The sequence below is a fragment of the Hippocampus comes genome, unplaced genomic scaffold (assembly GCF_001891065.2).
Source record: "Hippocampus comes isolate QL1 unplaced genomic scaffold, H_comes_QL1_v1.1 scaffold118, whole genome shotgun sequence".
Lineage (NCBI taxonomy): Eukaryota > Metazoa > Chordata > Actinopteri > Syngnathiformes > Syngnathidae > Hippocampus > Hippocampus comes.
The window spans coordinates 532,433-551,209 of NW_017805461.1; the positions used below are offsets into that span (position 1 = coordinate 532,433).

General features: G+C 40.4%; 3 protein-coding genes across 4 annotated transcripts in view; 1 reads left to right on the forward strand and 2 right to left on the reverse strand.

The window, feature by feature from the left end:
• Window positions 1-1,921: 1,921 nt before the first annotated feature.
• Window positions 1,922-3,503, forward strand: LOC109518738 (probable UDP-sugar transporter protein SLC35A4). Its single transcript, XM_019874773.1, has one exon. The coding sequence runs from the start codon at window positions 1,945-1,947 to the stop codon at window positions 2,902-2,904; it is 960 nt and encodes a 319-aa protein (XP_019730332.1). The 5' UTR covers window positions 1,922-1,944; the 3' UTR covers window positions 2,905-3,503.
• A 37-nt stretch (window positions 3,504-3,540) lies between these two features.
• On the reverse strand, window positions 3,541-15,893 carry LOC109518737 (uncharacterized). 2 transcript variants are annotated; one of them, XM_019874771.1, is made up of 18 exons: window positions 15,049-15,893; window positions 13,300-13,361; window positions 13,175-13,228; window positions 12,955-13,083; window positions 12,451-12,525; window positions 12,291-12,373; window positions 10,333-10,443; window positions 10,007-10,135; window positions 8,897-9,033; window positions 8,610-8,821; window positions 8,478-8,537; window positions 7,602-7,734; window positions 5,435-5,556; window positions 5,211-5,342; window positions 4,821-4,988; window positions 4,066-4,116; window positions 3,740-3,890; window positions 3,541-3,647 (listed from the first exon to the last, which is right to left on the reverse strand). In XM_019874771.1, the coding sequence occupies exons 1-18, from the start codon at window positions 15,200-15,202 to the stop codon at window positions 3,571-3,573; spliced, it is 2,040 nt and encodes a 679-aa protein (XP_019730330.1). In that variant the 5' UTR covers window positions 15,203-15,893; the 3' UTR covers window positions 3,541-3,570. The 2 variants fall into 2 exon arrangements, with proteins under 2 accessions (XP_019730330.1, XP_019730331.1); XM_019874772.1 differs by lacking the exons at window positions 4,066-4,116; window positions 15,049-15,893 and having other exon boundaries at window positions 13,300-14,227.
• Window positions 15,894-16,014: 121 nt separating this feature from the next.
• The window catches only part of cd74a (CD74 molecule, major histocompatibility complex, class II invariant chain a), a 4,465-nt gene continuing 1,702 nt past the window's right edge, over window positions 16,015-18,777 (reverse strand). Inside the window, exons 3-7 of the mRNA XM_019874775.1 lie at window positions 17,455-17,549; window positions 17,249-17,305; window positions 17,080-17,166; window positions 16,942-16,999; window positions 16,015-16,502 (exon numbers count right to left, since the gene is read on the reverse strand). Of these exons, the coding sequence (XP_019730334.1) occupies window positions 16,498-16,502; window positions 16,942-16,999; window positions 17,080-17,166; window positions 17,249-17,305; window positions 17,455-17,549 (302 nt within the window). The 3' untranslated portion in view covers window positions 16,015-16,497. The remainder of the gene's footprint in view (window positions 16,503-16,941; window positions 17,000-17,079; window positions 17,167-17,248; window positions 17,306-17,454; window positions 17,550-18,777) is intronic.

Sequence of the window (18,777 nt, forward strand, 5' to 3'; positions counted from 1 at the left end):
CAAAATGTCATAACAAATGACGCCTGCTTAGTATTCCCTCAAACAGCAAATTATGTCAAATGCGTTTGTTACACACGCTGGTAGTCATTGATCCAGAGAATTTGTGAGTGGTTGGTGTCTCTTTTGGATATCTGTTGGAGGAAGATGGCGGCAAAACATTTCAGACTCCTGTAAGATGAGGTGCGACCCATGTAATACAATTAGCGATTACTTGACCTATGATTATATTTTTAAAAAATGTATGTTGACTTGTGTAATAGACATTTTTTTTTGCATGCTATTGAAATTATTAATGGTTTTTAAAATGAACATTGAAAGATCAAAAATAAATCGACACATTGTGCGTTTAAATAAATAAAACTACACCTTGCATTTATAAAACTAACAAAAACTAACTATAGTGTGCGAAAATGTCCTTTTTTGTCGGTTAATATGCAAGAGCTTGTGGGGTTTCTTTTAAATGTATGTGTCTCAGTATTGCTGCACATCCGTACAGCAGGAAAGACAAAAATTTATTTGAGAATTGTAGTTTACTTTACTACAGAATACTTAGTGACTTAAAAAAATCTATTAGATTTGCATTAAAACACGCCGTATAATTAAAACAAAATACTAAAACTAATAAAATGAAATAAACAAATCCATTTTGAAAAAAAAAATAAGAAACTTGCTGTAACTAGCTAAAAGTAACTGAATTTGAAAATCAACAGTCAAAAATTAACTAATGAAAAATTCTAAATTAATGTAACCCTGGCGTGACTGTATGTGTATTAGTTGACACCGTTACGTCACAGTAGAGCAAGAATGCCGAACGATTTGCTCACAGGCACATTTTCTGAACCAAGCATGTTCTTAAAAATTGACATAGATATTTAATTTCAGACTTGATGGTTAGGCAGGCACCCGAGAGCCTCATCTATTTGCATACAAGCCATTAAAATAAAAGTTTGACTTCCATACTACTGTGCACCTCAATTTATCGCAGAGGGTACGTCACAGACGCATACACGTTAAATACATTTTAATTCATGAAAACACAAGAAAAGACCCTGCAGAGTGGATTCTGATTTTTTTTCTCAATCCGTCATACATGTTTGAAAATAATTGCTGAAAACATGCAAAGACTGCTAACTATGTAGAGATCAAGGACAAGAGTCGCCCCTCACCTACTGTATAAAAGAATTGAGCGCCTTCCTTCGCATCAGCAGTTATCTGGAGCACTGTTGACATACAATTAGCTAGCTAGATACGCCTACATCCCAAATTCCTAATAGATAGCTGCTCTCAAGCGCTTACTGGTTGGCTGTGAGTGTTCACATGTTATGTAGCAACGGCAAAAGAGTAAGAAAAATAAAAAAAGCCAGACGTGATATTCAATGTGTGGCCTGAGGCTTTGCACTGGTGTGACTGCTTGATTATTTTATTTTATTTTTTTTTTAAATCATTCAAATTTGGCAAGGTTACCATCAACATTCTTATCTATCTGTGGTGTGTGAAATTTAGATTTATTTTCGGTGTACAGGGGCTTTAATGTCATCTTCCTCTTGCAGGATGGCTCACTGTTGGGATCCCCATTCCTAAAGGGCTTCCTGGCTGGTTATGTGGTGGCTAGGCTACGCTCTTCTGCCATCTTTGGGGTGCTGATGGGGACCGTCACTGGCATGTATGCAGCACAGAACTATCAAGTGCCTAACGTTGAAAGGACCGTCAAAGACTTTCTCAACAACTTGAAAAAAAAGTAATTTGGGAGGACTGACGAAAGCCTGGTGCTACTTTTTGTTTGGTCAGTGATGGACTGCAATCAACAATTTAAGATAGCTCTTGCAATGCTTGGTCCATCGTGTTTCATGGTGTTTTGTTTGGTTGCTCCTTGAGATTGTCTGAAGCGAATTGCACTAAACCTCATGCTGTGAATGAGTATTTAATTTTTTTGTGTTATCAACAATGATTGTGATCCAAAACGAGAGGGCGAGGTACGGGAGGCAGTGGCTGCCGAGGCTGCGGTGGGGGGCGCTCTTGTGCGCGATGGTCCTCATCTACGGCTCGCATGCTCCGCTTATCTCTCTGAGCAAAGTCGAGGGCCGCGTCCCTTTCGACCCTTCCTCGTGCGTCGTCATGATCGAATTGGCCAAGCTACTCGTGTCTTTCGCTGTTCTCGTTACGACCGGGGGCATTTCGGCCTTACTCGCCCCTACCTCTCTGTTCCTAGTGGCCCCCTACGCCGTTCCCGCCGTGCTATACGCCCTTAACAACAACCTGGTTATTCTCATGCAGGCTTATATGGACCCCAGCTCTTTCCAAGTTCTCAGCAACCTCAAAATCGCCGCCACTGCTCTGCTCTACTCCCTGTGCTTGGGCAAGCGGCTGCGCTGGGGTCAGTGGGTGAGTCTGGGACTCCTCATGGCAGCGGGAGTGTGCCACAGCTACTCCAGCCTCGACTCGGCAGACGTGGGCACTGCACAGCGAGGGGCCAAGCTTCATATCACAGGCCACGGGCTCTTCCTTATGCTGGTCTACTGTTGCGCATCTGGGCTGGCGGCTGTTTATACAGAGCGGGTGCTGAAGAGTCAGAAGCTGCCACTTAGCCTGCAAAATCTCTACCTCTATGTTTTTGGCATGCTCATCAACGGGTTATCTTCCCTCTCTGCCCTTGCGAGTGACAAGAGCTTTTTGGAAGGATACTCGTGGACAGTTTGGGCTATCGTAGCGGGGCAGGCAGCTAACGGCCTCCTAATGTCTGTCGTGTTGAAACACGGCAGCGGCATCACTCGGCTCTTCGTCATCTCCTGCTCCATGTTGGTCAATGCTGTGATGTCATGGGCAGTTTTAGGGCTGCAGCTTACTTTCTTCTTCCTGATACCACTCGCCATGGTCGCCTTGGCAGCTTTTCTTTACTACACGTAGTTGGAGTCTTCACAAAAAAACTACAATCACTGTTTTTTTGTTTTGTTTTGAACTCATTGTTTGGTTTCTCATATTGTTATCTTGCTTTTTTTAAAAACACGTTTCTGTGTGTAATAACATGAAAACTAAACTTCTCCTTGACAAATCATTGCAATTGTTACTTCCACACTCGCTGAAGAATTATGTACAGATTACGCATATCTAAGGTAAGAGAATATACTGTGTATATACTGTCTGCCCTTAGATAGCACTGTGTAAGCCATCCATCCATTTTATATCGTGCCCATCCTCATTAGGGTCACGGGGTGAGCTGGAGCCTACCTGACCTGACTTTGTACCTTTTGTCCGAAGCCAGCTGGGGCAGCCTCGAGATCATCCACGACTATAAAGTGGACAGGTGCTACGGAAAATGGTTGGATGGTTGCATTTAATTACTTTAACAACACTGTCAATTACCACCACAGTAATAGCCTTGAGTTGCATATACCTAATGAATTGTCCAGTGCACGTATGGCATCATTTTCAATGTTTTATAAGTTTCATTCATGATTCCCCTGTGGTTTGAGTGACAAATGATGCAAATAAATGTCACATGCCAAGTTGTGTCGCTTATTTATAATCATAACGGCCAGTGAATTATCATACACCGACATCTTTTATTCACATTTACCCAGTTTCGGGAGGTATTGCACAAGCCCTGTGTTCACCTTGCTTGGTTAGCGTATCCTTCAACTGCCCCAGAGCTGTAAAAAGGGGAAAAAAAACAAACAAACAAATAACAGAACAATTTCTGTAAAGCACAGTGTAAGAAGAGCAAGTGTAGACCTAAACCCACCTTTACGCAGTTGTTGGTTGTCAGCATGCAGCTGGTGGTTCTGAGCAGATAGATAAATGGCGTCGTGCACAGCCTCCAGAAGCACGCTTCTGTATCTGGCCTCAGATGTCCTCCTCAGATGATCGCTCGATTCATGAAACCTCCTGAACACCTTCAGAGACACATGTACGCGAAAGGAAAAGAAAAAAGCCCGGGAAAAACATAACATGATTGCACACTTCATTCTCAGTGTCAAGAGTTTCAAATGAGCTACCAGATTTACCGTAATTTGATTTACAGTGCTTTAATCCATATAAAGTACCAGTAAAGAACAACTCCGGTCTCACAAACGCATGTACGGCCTGCATGTTGTAGGGCATGTTGTGCGTTGCACTATCCTACACACACACACAAAGCCATCTCGGATTAAAATTTGCTGCCGACCAGTGTTATTTGTATTTGATCACGAGTGGGCAGTGTACATTAATCAACATTTCAATAGTAATAGACAAATGTAAATGTGTCAACCTGTATTAATACAGAGCAGTTATTGTGTATAAAATAAATGTCTCATAATCCTCATGACGTTTTGTGTCTGTCCTTTTCATTTTTAACCTTAGACTTTTAATCCTGATGCCAATTAGGGTTGTAGGATTTTTAAACAGTTTTGATCACTTTTTGGCATCATTTCATTGGACATTGTGCTGGTTCTTCTGTGCAAGCTTTTGCCACTTGGAGGCAGTCTAATACAGACATAAAGACACATATGGCGTACACTTCACAACCGACTCGGTAAGCTGCTGTAACATTAGCAATTTTTCGCGATTCCTTGCTGACCATAAAGAATACATGTCGTTGCGATGATTGTTTGTCGACATATGTTGTTACATTATGATGGATCAATAATACTATATAAAATAAAATTACTTCATGTTTTGAAGGGGAGGGTAAACTGTAACCCACAGTCAAGGAGACAATAGCCCTCCACCCGTACTGATATTCAACACAGTACCACATACGGTACAGACAGTAAAAGAGTAGACTGAATATGAATAGCTCCGTTTACATTTGTGTGTTGACTGCCTATGATGGTTGGACACACCTGGAGGCTCTCTTCCCTCAGATGTCGCAGCTCATTTTGATGCTTGTGACGCAGCTCCAGCAGGTCCTTGTGGGCCTGCTGGGCCTCCACTCGCAGGGCCTCCATTTGCAGCACCAGAACCCGTCTCTCACTGCTCATCACCAGCAGCTCTCTCTGCAGGCTGTCGCTCTAACAAAGTACTGTATATTCAGATTGATCATTTTCTTCCTTCATTTACAATCGCGTGTGTTCATAGTTTTGGTCACAATACCCACAAAATGCACTGATTGATATTCGTTTTTTTCCCCCACAAGGAATCTGCTTACCAAGTGACTCAGCATTCTCTCCTAAGATAGATAACACACTGAATAATACAGTTTGAAACATTTACAGCTCATCTCATGAGCTTACTGGAATCTGCTCGCTCGTCAAGTCTCTCTCCATTTTCTCCACCTCCCGCTGAATTAATCTCCCGCTGAGCTCCTTCAGTTGCCTCCTACGCTCGTGTGCATGGCAGTCTTCCAACTGATACTCATCATTTAACTAGGGAAAAAAAAGAAGAAGGGGGGATTGTCTTGTGCATACAAATAGGCTTAAAATGATGAAAAAGGCACAAAGGAGATGAAGGGTGTTACTTGTTGACAGAGGTCACATTTTTCTGCAGGAATGTTTTTTATCGGTTCCTCTCTGAGAGCCTCCATCAACTGCAGAATCCTCGATATGCTGTCCTGGACTTTCTCCACACTCCCTGTCTCTTCTGCAGACATGAGAAATACGACATATCGGTACACTCACTGGCCACATCATCAGTTCCACCTTTCCAATACAACAAAATATCAAAAGGTCTGCCTTTCCAAGAGATAGTCAGTCTCAGTTTTGATTTGCACAAAGAATACGTCTCTTGACGAGAGGTTTGTTATGAAATTATATTCCTGCAAATATATGGATTTTTTTTTTTTTTGTGTGTGTGTGCTAAACAAATTTATTGTGGAACATGTTCACATTTTGTGTGGAACAGTATCCATCCATGATATGAGACGCTTATCGCTCACGAGGGTTTTAAACAAGAGTGCAAAAAAAAAAAGTTTAATTTAAGGGTCAATAAACTTCTACGATCTCCGCTTGGTAGATTAACACACCTGCTTCATCTACGCATGTGCAGGAGTAATGAAAAAAAAACAAACGATATACTGTATGTGGGAATGGATTTAAAATACTGTTGATGATTGATCATCAGCCAGAAACAGTGATGTGACAGGGGGAAATGCTCAGGGTGCACGAATAACGCGTGACTCGAGGCTATAACTGCAGATTGAATTGTATGCATTGAGCTGTATTATTACTTTTATTGGCCTGGCTGCAGAAAACACTGAGGGCTGCCCCGTAGAATGCGGTGTGGTCGTTTACAGCTCTGAATTTCTTGTGAAAGTTTTCACTCGTGCACACATGTACTGAACTCTAACGGGCCTTTGTAATGGTTACTTATTTACAACCATGAAAGAGGAAATTAGGTGCCGAAAATGAGAGATGTAAGATAATGTGGATATAAGATAGCTACACATCGCATTTCAAATGCCAGGTTTTTGTGATTTAATAAAATATGACAAAGACAAATAATTTCCACCACTCATTCAACCTAACATGTACAATTTATTTTTTCATCTTATGTAGAGCCATGCTTCACTGTGGGTACGGGGCTGTTTTGATGATGAGCAGTGTTGCCTTCGCGCCAAACATCCATCCATCCATTATCAGAGTTGCTTATCCTAACCTCTTAGAATTATGCTCAAAAAGGTTCAACTTTGAATTCATTGCACCATGTCACAGTGTGTGTTTGGGGAAATTCTGTGAAGCATGGTGGTGGCAGCATTGTGTTTTGGTGCTGGTTTTCTTCATATGGAAGTGGGATTTGAGACAAAGACGGTGGAAGGAATTATGAACAGTTGGAAATATCGGCCAGTGTTATCACAAAACCTTTAGGCTACTGATCGTAAACAACCTCCCCCAAAAGACAGGAAAAAGCCAACCTGAACTTTATTTGGGGTTAATCAAAGGCACTCTAAATGGTGGCAGTTGTGTGCTCAATCCCATTTAACCTAAGTTTGTCTGTATTGGTTCTTTCTGAACACAGCCACATCAGTTCAAAGAGGGTGTGCAAACATTTTCAATTACTTGTTTTTTTTTTTTAACTTTCCTTCTGAAAAGACAACAAAATAAAACCAATCAATTGATTATTATAAATCAGCACGTTGACCTCACAGCTCCAGGCTTCCTGTGTGGGGTTTGCATGTTCTCCCCGTGCCCGCGTGGGTTTTCTCCGGGTACTCCGGTTTCCTCCCACATTCCAAAAACATGCATGGCAGGTTAATGGAACACTCTAAATTGTCCCGAGGTGTGAGTGTGAGCGTGGATGGTTGTTCATCTCTGTGTGCCCTGCAATTGGCTGGCAACCGGTTCAGGGTGTCCCCCGCCTACTGCCCAAAGACGGCTGGGATAGGCTCCAGCACCCCCCGCAACCTTTGTCAGGATAAAACGGTTCAGAAAATGGATGGATGGATGGATGACTATTATAAGTAAGGCATCACATTCACTTTGGAAACAGCTTTGAAGTTGTTATCTTGGTCTCTTTTTTTTTCATTTGAATAAGGGTATGTCGACTTTTTATCCACTGTAAAACCATTATCGTAAAAATATCATGACACTACTGATAATTCTGTTAATATCGGTGGAATTTGTGGACATCTCTTACTTTGGATCTTATGTGATTGTGCAGGTGTACTGAAGTGCGAAGTGTTCTGTTACCTCTTACGTGTGCTTCCATTGCCTGCCTCAACTTTTCCTGCAAGCTTTTCACGGCGTCTGAACTCTCTTTGGGATTGATGTTATGACCTCCAGATAAGTCACCATGTATTTGGCTCTTTTGGGACCCGCATAGCTGCCAGAACAACAGAATATCTATTTTGAGGGTGTGGGAAAAAAAACACTGGTGGTACAAAGACTTTTTTTTTTTTTTTTTTCAATGTATTTGTGCTTTTGAGTATTTACTTACTTTTGTTGCCTTCATTTGAAAATAGCGATCTGTACTTCCAAATCATGACTTTGCAAGGTTATTATAGCTAATGAAAACTAATGAAATAACTCAAAGTAAAAGTGAAAAAGACATTTTTGTTGACAAAATAAAAAGGAAATGCTTGGAAAAAAATCCAAACTATCTTGCATTGATAAAACTAACTGGCTTTCGGTTCAGGGTTCATTATAAATGTATTTATTTTGGTAATGCTGTACGTCTTTACAGAAAAAGGAAGGTCAAACGTCATTTGAGAATTGTAGTTTACTTTATGACACAATACTTAGTGACCTTTTTTTTTTTTTTTTTTTAACTGGCACTCGACAACTACTCCAAATACTAATAAATAAATAAATAATACAAAAAGTATCAACATTAAAAGCATTAACAAACAAAAATATAGACCAACCTGCTCTAACAACTAATTAAAACTGAATCTAACAACTAAAATTTAAAAGGAAATAAAAACAAATTTTAATGAAACGTCCCCAAACGATTATATCCCTGTTCCTTTGTCCAAAGTAAGATTGTATTTTGTGTCTATACTTAAGTCCTGAATGGCAGTAGTTTTGCCAGCCCTGGTGTAATAGCTCTATATGGAAGATTCAAACCTTAAGTTTAATCCTCTTTGACGCTTCCCTTTTCTTCTGCCACGACTGCTCTTTCACAATCTGTTGAAGGAACCGCTCACTTATGAGTTCAATATGTTTGATGCATAGTTCAATGTTGATGTTACAAATGACCTGCAGGCTTCGGATGAGCTCAGCCAGCCTGTGGATGTTACACGTCCCATCAGCCGCGTCTGACATCATCGCATGTCTCAGCTCCACAATACGACCTCGGATCTCTTGCTCCCTTTTCTCTGGGCTCCAGCAAAATTGGGAGGCCCTCGTCACTAACCGCTTCACTTTTTGGGCCAAAGCTAAAGCAGATGGCGTCTCGTCATCTAAATCGCCTGCAATGAGGAGGAGTAAGATTTATGATTTGAGCAAAGGTTAGATTTGTGGTTGGGAGAAGCAGAGCAAAGCACCTTGAGGTTGGATAAAGTAGATGAGCGCTGTCCTGTTATTTCCTCTAAGAGCGTCATTTAGAAGGCAATGCAAGAGTGGGTCGGTTTTGGCGGCTTCACTTGGGATTTGATCCATAACCTTCAGCAGCGGGTTGACGCTGGAGACATGACATAAAATGACATTGCTGCTACCGATGATATAGAACGGTAAGGAATTTATGAACCGTTTCTTTCATGTTTTTGATTGAAAACATCTATCCTCGCTGACAACGCCCTCGGCTGGTCGTCAGTCAATTGCAGGGCACGTATCGGGCCTGAGTTACTACTAAGGTACAAAATAACTGCTGCTCAATTGCTTGTTCACGCTAAGAGATTGCGGGCATAACCTAAGCATAGAAGTAGCAGAGAACAGCATATTTAAGAATGTTTTGCGTTTTAAGTAGAGTGGTTTTTCCCCGTGAAATGTCTGCAAGAGTGATATTAAGTTTCAAATGACGGAGATAATGGAAGTGTGAGAGGAAGCATTACTGAATAACAGATTTTATCACTCCGCCACAGGTCAACAGCATTTTCAGTGATGCTTTACGTTTCCATGAATGTATCTTTGATGGTGATTAAAAAACATACCGCTCCTTTTTTTCCACAGTGTGCAGAAACGACACAGATGCAAGGAAATGCAAAGTTGAAAAGAGTTTTGTCATAAGCAGCATGACTGCTTCTTGTGGTCAGGGGTTGCCAACCCGATGCCCTATATATTGCATTAAAAGACGCAAATGTCAGCCATCACGGAGCATCTCAGATTTGATTAATCACAGTGCACTGGCATCTGTTTGCATATAAAGTGCTCCTCTGAAAAGTCACAAAATGAACTGCGCTTCAATGAAGGGGGGAAACTGTTGGACATAAAATGCATAAAATGGATGCATTATGGTTGGAGTTTTGAAGACTGACTACTATGACTTTTACTGTAATCAGATTTGTCCATCAGTTAATCTGGACAAATCGTGTTTGCTCATTTTCATATCTTCTTAATTATCTTAGTCAAATTCACTTTGCAGCTCTATTTATGGCAATATATATATATATATATATATAAAACGAAGACCATTTTGTACAAATTGGGCAACAGACCCCATCAGGGTTGTCCAATTGGCTCCTCCCACCAGACCAAACACCCGCAGTATGCTGCTACAGAGCTGAAAGGCCACTTCATCCTCCTGGAGTTTCCACTCCACCGCCACTGTGAAAAGCCAACTACATCTGCGGAACACAAAAGCAGTCGATAAATAATCAAATATCCCACCCCCCCCCCCAAAAAAAAAAAAAAAAAGCAAGACAAGCTACTAAAGGTGAGTCCTTTTACGTTACGTGATGCAGTCAAACACTTAATTCTAGGTTGTGTAACCGCCACTCTGTGCGAGTCTCTGCCAGACACAGCCAGAGTTCGTTTGACCTACCTTGTCGAAATGAACTCTTCTTTGGCCTTTTGTGCTTCCCTGCATGTTTTATAGAGCGTGTAGGCTTCCTTTGCAGAGTCTACGCATACCTCGCCCAAACCTCTGATAACACTAAGTGGAAAACAAAAAGTCAATTTCTCAATTTAATTCAATCAAACTTCATTGTCCGCGTTAGTATTTGTCATGGAATGGGATTACAGTGTTTCCCAAATTTTAACGAGCAAAGGCACAATGCTTACCTAAATTTTGAGCAGTCATTTGCCAATACATTTACAAGCTAAATTATACCATCTATTTAATGAAACCGTTTTCATTTATTGCTTACAGTCTATTCTCTTCATTTCTCAACATTTCTTTTGGCTGCACTGCTTCCAGTACATGAATGTGTGTATGTTAGAATTTTAAGATTTCAGTCTCTGTGTTGCCATGTCATTTTAATCTGCTTAGGCCAGGGTCTTCAGAATCGATAGTGCTGGCTGATTTACAGTAACTTTGTCCTCACAAAGTCAGCGACCTGGCTCTTAATGACATCGTCTTTTTTTTCCGTCCTCTGGTTGGTTAGAGGGGCGGCCCGGTAGTCCAGTGGTTGGCAGTCGACTTCACAGTGCAGAGGTACCGGGTTCAATTCCAGCTCCGGCCTCCCTGTGTGGAGTTTGCATGTTCTCCCCGGGCCTGTGTGGGTTTTCTCCGGGTGCTCCGGTTTCCTCCCACATTCCAAAAACATGCATGGCAGGCTGATTGAACACTCTAAATTGTCCCTAGGTGTGAGTGTGAGCGTGGGTGGTTGTTCGTCTCTGTGTGCCCTGCGATTGGCTGGCAACCGATTCAGGGTGTCCCCCGTCTACTGCCCGAAGACAGCTGGGATAGGCTCCAGCACCCCCGCGACCCTAGTGAGGATCAAGCGGTTCGGAAAATCAATGAATGAATGAATGGTTGGTTAGAGGAAACTTGTGACATTCCACTTCGACGAGCATAACACGCTTGTAGCAATCTGCACACATTAATATGTTTCATAATCAGCATCTTTGGTGAATATAATGCATTCTACTTGAATGCTTTATATTTTTGTCATATTATGCAATACATGTTGGTGCTGAACTGTTCCCGATCTTGTACGTAACACTGTTGTGTTCAGGGCTGGGAGGCTTACTTTTAAAATGTATTCCAGTACAGTTAACTGTTTAAAAAATGTAGTTAGTAATGTGATCCAAGTACAATATCAAATCTCATGGAACACCACGATATAAAAGTGCCACAAAAGGCTTAAAAAGCAGATATAAAAAGTCTACACACCCCTGTTGTTGCTCTACTTTTTTCTTTAAAAAAAAAAAAACACACACACACTCTGTCTCTCTCTCACAGACACACACATATACACACACACACACACGCACACACTAAAAAAAAAAAAACACACACTCTGTCTCTCTCTCACACACACACACACACACACACACACACACACACACACACACACACACACACAACAAAATATCAGGAAAAGCCCACTAAGACTGATGAACGTTATTTGTTGTATTTGTTTTTCTTAATTAAATTTATCTTGGCCTCATTTTTTTATTATTTTTTTTTATTTTACAAAAACCTGGGTGTGTAGCCTTTTTACATCCACTCCATACCGAGATATAGTAATGCCACATCGCAATTTACACTTGAAGTACATTTACTTAGTGTGAAATCTGGACCCATATAGTTGTTTGCAAAGCTATTATTTTGTTTGAATGGCAACACATGGATACACAGGTTAATTACATCATCTGTTGTGGCGATGCATTTATCTGTAATTGTTCTACCTGTCACTATTAATCTTGAACAGAGATACTTTGGACGAGTAAGCAAGTGATACAGTTCGAACCAATTAAGAGAAATTGGATAACTCCTTGTAGCACTTCTGATGATCTCTGTGGCACAATGGTTGGGAACTGCTGATTCACACTTACCTTCCCAGGACTGGATGAGGGACAAGTTCGAGAGTTTGTGTATCAGGGTTCAAGAGATCTTCCACACTACCATCTGGATGAAACTGTGATTGGGGGGGAAAAAATAACAACCTGTCCACAATGTTGTGTCTAGACTGGTGTCACACAAAAACAAACAAACCTGAAGATAGGAAACAGAGACAAACAGCTCATCTTTCACAGGTGGCATCACATGACTGAAGACATTTGTCAACACCTGAGAAAAACACAAGGTAGGCAACAAACTATATGACCAAATAGCTGTTTCCCTACCTTTATTTATTGAGACCAGGTACATATTTTACATTAGAACAACCTTAGGACAGACACACTATTGAACAAAATGTAACAAAGTATACATGCTTTAATACTGAGGATCATCTCAATTAACTCACACCGACTGCTGTGTGAAATCGGGGCTTGTTGAGTTGAACATGATACAGGTTAATTGGAAACTCTCTCATCTAGTGAAAGGGCATTTAGTTGTTCTACCTGCCACTATATGTCAATTGTACAGATAGATGAACAAAGAAACACAATTTGTCGTCAATAAACGACGCATTCCCCTTAGTAGAGGTCGTATTTAGTTTGATGATAACACGCCCCTAGTGGAAAGTTGAGGCAATGTTACAAAACTGAAGCAAACCTGTTGCACAATAACGTCGTCAATCAGAGTGCCAACGTTCTCCATGGAGGCTCCGCATATGAGCAGTGACACGCTGTAACCTTCACATGTGCAATCAGTGAGCGGCTGCAGCAACTCCCCGTGGAACTTCTGTCGGTGACACATACTCGAGTTTAAAGCCTGGACATGTTGCTGGCCTCTATTGTGAAAGAAGACTCAATTTGAACAGACGTGTTGTTACCTGCATGTTTTCCACAGTCACGGCTTGGTCGAATGACAAGCGCTGTTGTAGTTGCTGTTTGGAGCATTGAGGCGATGAGAGTTCATAAGACGCAAATATGGTGAGATGGTGACCGTTGAGCGTACCTCATCTTTTGATATGTAGTCCAAACTTTGCCCATCCTTATGAATGAAGACATACTCTTGACCTTTGGGAGAAAAAAACCCTGATGCAAACATGAATTCAACTCCTTCCATCCATTTTCTACAAAGTATTTTGATTGTAGCATCAGAGGTGAGCTGGAGCTTTTTCTGTGATATTTTTTTCATTATTTGTGTTGTGTTGACTTTGTTTTGATGAGCCGATTGAGTTTTGTTTTTGCTTGTGTCCGTCCCTTTGATCATGTCTTGTCTTGCTAGTTGGGGCTTTGTTTGCGCCGGTTCTCATCGGACCCACCCTTGTGCCAACCAATCAGCTCCCCTTGCTTGTATTTATTTTCTTTCTGTCTTTGTCAGTTCCTCTTTTCTGTTGCTGTAATCGTCAGACACATTTCCCAATCTTGTTTTGTTTCCAATCACAGTTTTGTTCTTACTATTTTTGAAATAAATTCTTTTTCAAGATGACTCTTGCTCCCCAGTTTGCCGCCCTGGTTCCCTGCACTTGGGTCCTCAACACTCCATCGGGCAAACCTTAGTAAGGTTGAGGCCTCATGAAGCGTTGCAGCATATTGGGCAAACTGTTTTGATACTGTGTTGGCACTGTGTCACTCTCTTCCTCAATAGGACACCTGCTGGATCTCATATCGTTGAATTGCAGGCAACCTATAAACAATCTTGTCTGGTTATGCCGTTATGTTATTATTTTGTTTTAACCTGTTTTATTATAAGGTTAAAATATCTTTGACATATACACTCAATGAATGTCAACATGTGGCATTGTTAAGCTTAAAGTGAAAGTGTTCTCATTCTGAACTGATGTTGTTTATGTACTTGTCTTTGAGGCACAGAGTTATTCAAACTATTTTTCGTTGCACCTTTTTGTTAAAGAACCCCGTTTCCTTCAGTTTTTTTTGGGGGGGGGTGGGGGGGCTGGCAGGGGCAGTAAAGTAATTCCTTTTTTCCCCAGCAATTTTTCTAGCTTTGGAAAACACTCTCTCAAAGGTATTGATGTGGTTGGAGTGCCAAAAAACAAAGGAGATTGACATTAAATAGTAGAGTGATTAAATATATCAATTTATCTTAACATTTCCTAAAACATAATATATCTCGGTACTTGATCCAATGCATGGAAGTTTAATGTTCAAAAATGGAGGGGAAATAAGAGAATATAAAAAAATACCATCAATAAAATGCATGTCATTATAGATTCAATTACCCATACTTCACCCCGACATTGAACCAAGACTGTCAACTTTTGACCGCCGTAGTTGAAACTGTCGATACAAGATCACATTGGTTCTAACAAAGTGGAATCTTTCCTTATACTGTACAGGTAGGTGCCTTAGTAACAGGTTGCGAGCGATACATCTGCTGGAACGGTAGCGTGTTGCTCTTATTACCTCGACACATGTGCCGACAAGTTGATGAGCAGGATCACTTCAACATTGGACAGAAACCGGGTACACCCTGGATTGGCAATAAACCAATGCCGGGCGCATATAAACAACCATTCTCATTGACCGGTGTGGAAACTTGAGGCTTCAATGAACCTGACACACATTTTTGTAGTGTTGAGAAAACCCACACAAGCATAGTGAAAACAAAGTCAACAAGGGAAGATCAGAGCCAACCTTGGAACTGTAAAGCAGATGTGCTAACCACTAGTTAGTTCACCATGCTGCCACAAATCTAACTCACTTCCAGTCTTGTAGGTTAACCTGTGAGAGTAAGCCTTACCTGGTATTGCATTTAGTACAATTCCCACTTTTACTGCTTCACCATCCCTCATTAAAATCTGTAGAAAAAAATGAAGGTCACCGGAGAAAAAAATCTGCCATTTTGCAACAAAAGAATGAATACTCACAGGGTCTTTCATGCCCATGGAGGCCATGCTGTGCTTATGTTTGGACCTCCACGAGCACGCATGGATTTTATTACAGTCTGCTAAATTATTAAGGACAAAGAATATAGTTTCACTCAAGGAGTATGGTTACCAAGATGTAAACGAAAGGTTGTGTTTAGTAAAAGACATTATATGGTAGAAAGTCATTTCAACCGTCAGGCATAAATATGTTGTAATTTTATTTAATTAACTGGAAAAGGGAGAAATAAAAGTGAACGACAAATCTGCTTTTTGACATCATTTCTGTCTTATTTCAATACTGTGTAGTTGTTTAGCTCTAGCTACCACTCCATGTCATTGCTTAATGATGAAATATCGAGAAAATATGGCAACTAATGAGCTAATGACCGATTTCACACTCCAGATGAGTCTTACGTCAACAGTGTCAGTTGAGGCTCTGAATGTACGTATTTATAGAGGGCACTGTATAAAAAGTCCTGTGTTATATATTATATTTTGTTATTGTTCCAAAGGTTTGTATGCAAACAAACTAAGTTAAAAATGTATTTCAAGTAACTCCCAAAATTTTGGATTATTTATTGACACTTTTTAAAAAAAATAAAAAGAAATGAGACAATGATGGCAACGCACTGTTTTAAGTCTATTTTCTTTTTCCAGCCCAAAATGCTTTGCGCTGGTTAGGGGTGGCTTGGCTAAAAAAATATTTCACAGGGGGTCAAGTCACAGAATAAAAGTTGAGAACCACTGCTGTAAATTATATAAAAACAATACGTGATTCTGAATTGTAACAAAGATAATGAGAATAAATAAATAAATAAATAAAATCCATGACACACAACTGAATCTAACCAAACTTTATTGCAATTTCTTTCCACCAAAATAAAGTTTTGCTAACCCCTTAAATTGATTCACCCAAGCTTTGCAACGTATACTTTGCATGCAACTATGTATGAAAAAAAAACTAATTTTTGTGTAAATTTTTCTCCACACGGTTAAATGACAAAACTGACCCAAATGCTAGCACGATCCAGTGTGAGCTAATACATGAGCCTGTGTTTAAAAAAAAAAAAAAAAAAAATCATTCTCTCAAATTTTTTTAAATGCAAATGAAATAAAACTCGAAAAAATTTACTGTGGTTTATTTTGATCTTTAGATGTAAATACCGTGAAGAACCATAAAAAACCTTTCAGGTAAACAAGCAATCACGTATAATGTAGCTAGCCACACTAAAGTAGGTGAATTTCCTTACAATAGCCGATATGAAATGATTATTATGCATATCAACCAGATGAAGAAATATGCAGCACTTGGCTTCGTTTCTTCAAACTGTAAGAGGGAGAAGAAAGAGTTACAATTAGTAAAAAATCTATTTCATCTGATTGCATTTGTGACAGACAGCCTAACATTGAATTACAATACTAAACTTCTACCTGTGTGGCATTGGGGGCGGCCTTTCGTGGAGGTGCCCAAGATGTAAAAATGTAAAATATGTGGCATGGCTCAATAAGGGTTCAGAAGCACTGCACCATGCTACATACTACATACTAACCTCCAGTGAAACTATTTGGAGGAGACCCATCACAGAATCTGAACCAAGTATAATATAGAGTGTGTAAATGTATGAATGTGTACAGTTGCATTCTGACTGAGGAATTTTTGGCCTTGATAGAGATCTTTGCCCCATTATTCTCGTCGTCATTCGAGTGCGAAATCCTCTCACGGGGTGAAGATTCATTGGGGAGAAAAGTGTAGTAGTGTTGCTCACCAGTAGGAGTTGTAGACATCTTGAAGATTATCCAGTTGTGCAGCCAAGATTCAAAGCTCTGCAAAAATGTTTTTTACTATTAATACATAAAATGTTTGTGTGTACGTGTGTTTTCATTTCTGAACATGACTGCTTCACCTTCCAGTCACTTTGGCTCAGCTGCTTCTTCAAGCCCTTCAGGTTACCCAGCATGGTGTCGTTGAATTTGGGCATCTCAAAGTTCCCCTAAAATTGTCACCTCATGTGCTTAGTTAAAATAAAATAATCCTTTTAGATGTTACATAACATAATCCTGAGTACAAATTACCTCCATGAGACCAATCATCTCATCCACGCCAACAGAATCACTCTTCTTCTCTTCCTGCTGTAAAGACACAAAAAGGTCATTTTAATATTCGTCATTCTCAATAATAGTGTAGGTTATAATATTTTAAATGGATACACATTTTCCAGTTTTTTGGCTCACGTCCCTTATACTATATTGTATTTCAGAGAAGGAGGGGTAGAACCTACTTTCACAGGTGCCTTGGTCGCCACCGAGTCCAAATCCACAAATGCCTGCATCATTGGGAAGTGGTTCATTGGCCCGTGCATCTTTATTGGAGCCACTGTGAGGACAAGTTTGAAACTGATACAGTATATGTCCTGAGAACCTTGTTACAGTCAAATTAAAATACAGTCAAACCTCGGTTTTCAAACATCTCTGTTCTCGACCAAATCGGTTTTCGAGTTTTTTATGCCTTGGATTATGACCGAAAATCGGTTCTCGAACAAACGGAGCACACTTGAATGCACCACTTGACTCCTCTTGCCTTCCTTATATGAGGAAGTGACGCTTCCTCGTGTCGCTTTCCATTGTGAGCAGACGTGTTCAATAATTTTATTTATTTTTTTTTTTAAAAAGAGCATGGTTTCGGTTTTCGAACAATTTGGTTTTCGAATAGCCTTCTGGAACGGATTATGGACGAAAACCGAGGTTTGACTGTACTGTAATTACGTGTTAGGAATGTATGCCAGCAATGTAGTCTTCCACGAGATTGCAGAAGCTTCAATTTAACTGTATCTACTTTGTGTGACTTTTTGGGTGAAAACCTTTCTCATGTAGAATATGTTCCTTGGCTCAAAAAGGGTAGGCAACACTTGTGATAAATAACATTGGACCAAAATCAGGTGGCACAGAAGAAGAGCTTTTTGCATGTCTGCCCTGCGGTCAAGGCCTTCCGTGAGAGTCTCTGTTCCTTCTGTATGAAATTTACATGTTCTCTCTGTACTCTGGCTCCTTCCCAAATACCTCAAAATTAGCGTGACCAGATTTTCGAAATGAAAAACCAGGACATTATTTGGCTGAAAATCAAATGTACAATAAATTCTTACCAGAAACTATTGATCACAAATTTAATCACTAGTCAAACTGGTGACCGGTGGTTGTGTTATTACTTTAGCTACTAGTGCTAAATGTTATCTTGGTTGAGAGCGTTAAACAAGTCAACGCACTCACCATTACCCAAACTTTATTGCTCGGTCTGGGTGTGTGGCAAGGTAGTTACCCCTGAAAAATGCGCATGCCCTGCCCTTCAACTTGAATTGACATGCAGCTGCTCGAATTTTGGTGTGTCAAATAAATTATAAAATGTTTCCAAGTACCTCCTGCAATGTGCTCATGTACTGGTCTGCTGCCTTGAATGAGTACTCCAATGGATGTTTGACTACTGTGTGAGCGGTTGATTGAACATGCCCCGAGTCAACCGCAAGTAATGTTGCACTGCTTTCACTCAATGCATGTACACTCTCGTGGCAGGGCATACTTTTTTTTTTTTGGGGGGGGGGGGGGGGGGG